Below are 2,171 nucleotides of genomic sequence, written 5' to 3'. Positions count from 1 at the left end.
TTTTTTTTTTTTTTTTTTTGCCAAACAGCTCTCAAGGAAGAATGAGAACATGAAAAAAGGGGCTGAGTTTTTTTTTTTTAACCTTTTAACGACGACTTATTCAATTATAACACCCGTACAGAAGAGTGCACATAAGTGTACAGCTCACTGACTTTTATGAAACTTGCACACAGCCGCTTATCACCGAGATCACGAACTGGAACATTTCCAGCATTCCAGACGCCGCTTCGTCCTCACTACTCTTCACGAATGGGATTTTAACGCCGCGAAGGCCTAGTAAAATCACGTCTTCGGAATCTTAGCTTATCAATACTTTGATAAAACCTGGACCGCGAAATCAGGAGATAAGTTCTGTCTGCAAACGCTCAACAGTCTGAAGTGCGGCTGGGCGAAGCACACGGGGACCTTCAGCTAAGGGGCCCCGGCCGCGCTGAGGCCCCGGGCCGCCGAACTCCCGCCGTGCAGCGCGGCGATCCCGGCGTGCACCGCGGCGCGCGGAGTCGGCGACGGGGCGGCTGGAGCGGAGGGCTCGTGCTTCGCTGGCGGCTGGAGTCGTCAAGGCGGGAACGACATGGAAGTGTAAGCCGCCCGGGCGCGTTCCCGGCTTTGCGCCGACAGGCGTGGAGACCGGGCGACCCCTGGTAGCGCCCTGGTAGCGGTGTGTGGGCAAGGCGACGGCCCAATCTGAGAGGGTCTAGGGGGCCGCGGAAGAAGGGGACTCTCTCTATTCCCTTCCGAAACTTAGCTCCCCACCACTACCCGTGCATAGGACGCGGGGCTGCCTTTAAGCATCCGGCGGCCTTTAAATGTGCCTCTCCTTCTCTCCCTCATTCATTTCCTAGCGTTCCTGGGTCACAGTGGGGAGGGGAGCCTGGCCTAGTATCTGACCAGGACTTCGAAGACTGTAAAGCCCAATCTGAAGGTAGCTGGAGGAGAGACGGATGGGGGCTGGGATAGAACTGTGCTTGCGGGAGCCCTAACTTTGAGGTGCTATCCGAACTTGATGGGGAGCAGTTATCCCTGTGAGGCAAGGGGCGGGCGGGTTTTCTGGGGAGAAGTAAGTGTATAAAACAGGACTGTGAATGGAGAAACACCATGGTGCGCGTGGATGTATTGTGTGTGTGTATAGAAGTGGGTAAAAGCCGTTCTATTGGGAGGCTGAGGCAGGAGCATCCTTGAGCCCAGGAGAGGTCAGGGTTGCAGTGAGTATGATCAGGCTACTGCACTCCAGCCTGGGTCACAGAGCAAGACTCTGTTTAAAAAAAAAAAAAAAAGAAAAAGCCATTCTGTTTAACTCCATACGGTCTTTTCCATGTTTACTCATTGTACCACGTGCAGATGGAAGTTTTTGCGTCTACTTTGCACGCTTTTTTGTTTCTGAGACAGGATTTTCCTCTGTTTTCTGAGCAAGAGTGCGGTGGCCTTATCATTAGCTCACTGCAACCTCAAACTTCTGGACTCAAGCAGTCCTTTTTCATTAGCCTCCCAAGTAGTTGGGACTACAGGCCTGCACCACCACACCTGGCTAATGTTTTTATTTTTAGAGATCGGGTCTTGCTGTATTGCTCACACTGGTCTCCAACTCCTGGCCTCAAGCAATCCTTCTGCATTGGCCCCTCAAAGTGCTAGGATTACAGGCGTGAGCCACCGCACTGCAATGCATGTGGGTTTTTACATGATTGACATTAACTTGCAGGCGTTACCTATCTTGTGTTCTCTGGGGCACTGATTATTTAATACATTCTTGTTTATGCTCTTTTGCCTAATGTTTAATGGTTTTACTACTATTTTACATATTTTTTTGACTTAACAGAGTATGTATATGTAACTGAAATGAAAAGTTCATGAAATAATACTTTATGCAGCATACTCTGATATTGTCTATTCTCTTTTACTAAAAAGAATATTAACCCACTAAATTAATTTTGTAATCCACTGATGGGGTTTAATCTACAACTCAAAAAACATTCGTATTAGTATATATATTACTCTAGCCCAAGCCATCGTCATCAATTTTTCTCCCTTTACTAGAGCATTTCCTGTTGGCACACAAACCTGCTTTAATTTAATCGAACTTAAAAAAAGATGAAGAAGAATCTGTACAAACTGGCCTTGCTGGGTTTCTGCACTCAGTCTGTTAGTATTAGATCACACCCTTTGTGTCCAATCAT

At 48.0% G+C, this 2,171-nt stretch overlaps 1 protein-coding gene across 1 annotated transcript in view; it reads left to right on the top strand.

Annotated features, from left to right (window-relative positions):
• Window positions 1-528: 528 nt before the first annotated feature.
• CRCP (CGRP receptor component) overlaps window positions 529-2,171 on the top strand; it is a 32,373-nt gene continuing 30,730 nt past the window's right edge. The window contains exon 1 of the mRNA XM_012640261.1: window positions 529-579. Coding sequence (XP_012495715.1) covers window positions 572-579 — 8 coding nt within the window. The 5' untranslated portion in view covers window positions 529-571. The remainder of the gene's footprint in view (window positions 580-2,171) is intronic.

This window comes from Propithecus coquereli, unplaced genomic scaffold (assembly GCF_000956105.1).
Source record: "Propithecus coquereli isolate 6110/MARCELLA unplaced genomic scaffold, Pcoq_1.0 Scaffold150, whole genome shotgun sequence".
NCBI classification, from domain to species: Eukaryota; Metazoa; Chordata; class Mammalia; order Primates; family Indriidae; genus Propithecus; species Propithecus coquereli.
The sequence above is the reverse complement of the archived record's forward strand: the minus strand, read 5'-3'. Positions and strand labels throughout refer to the sequence as shown.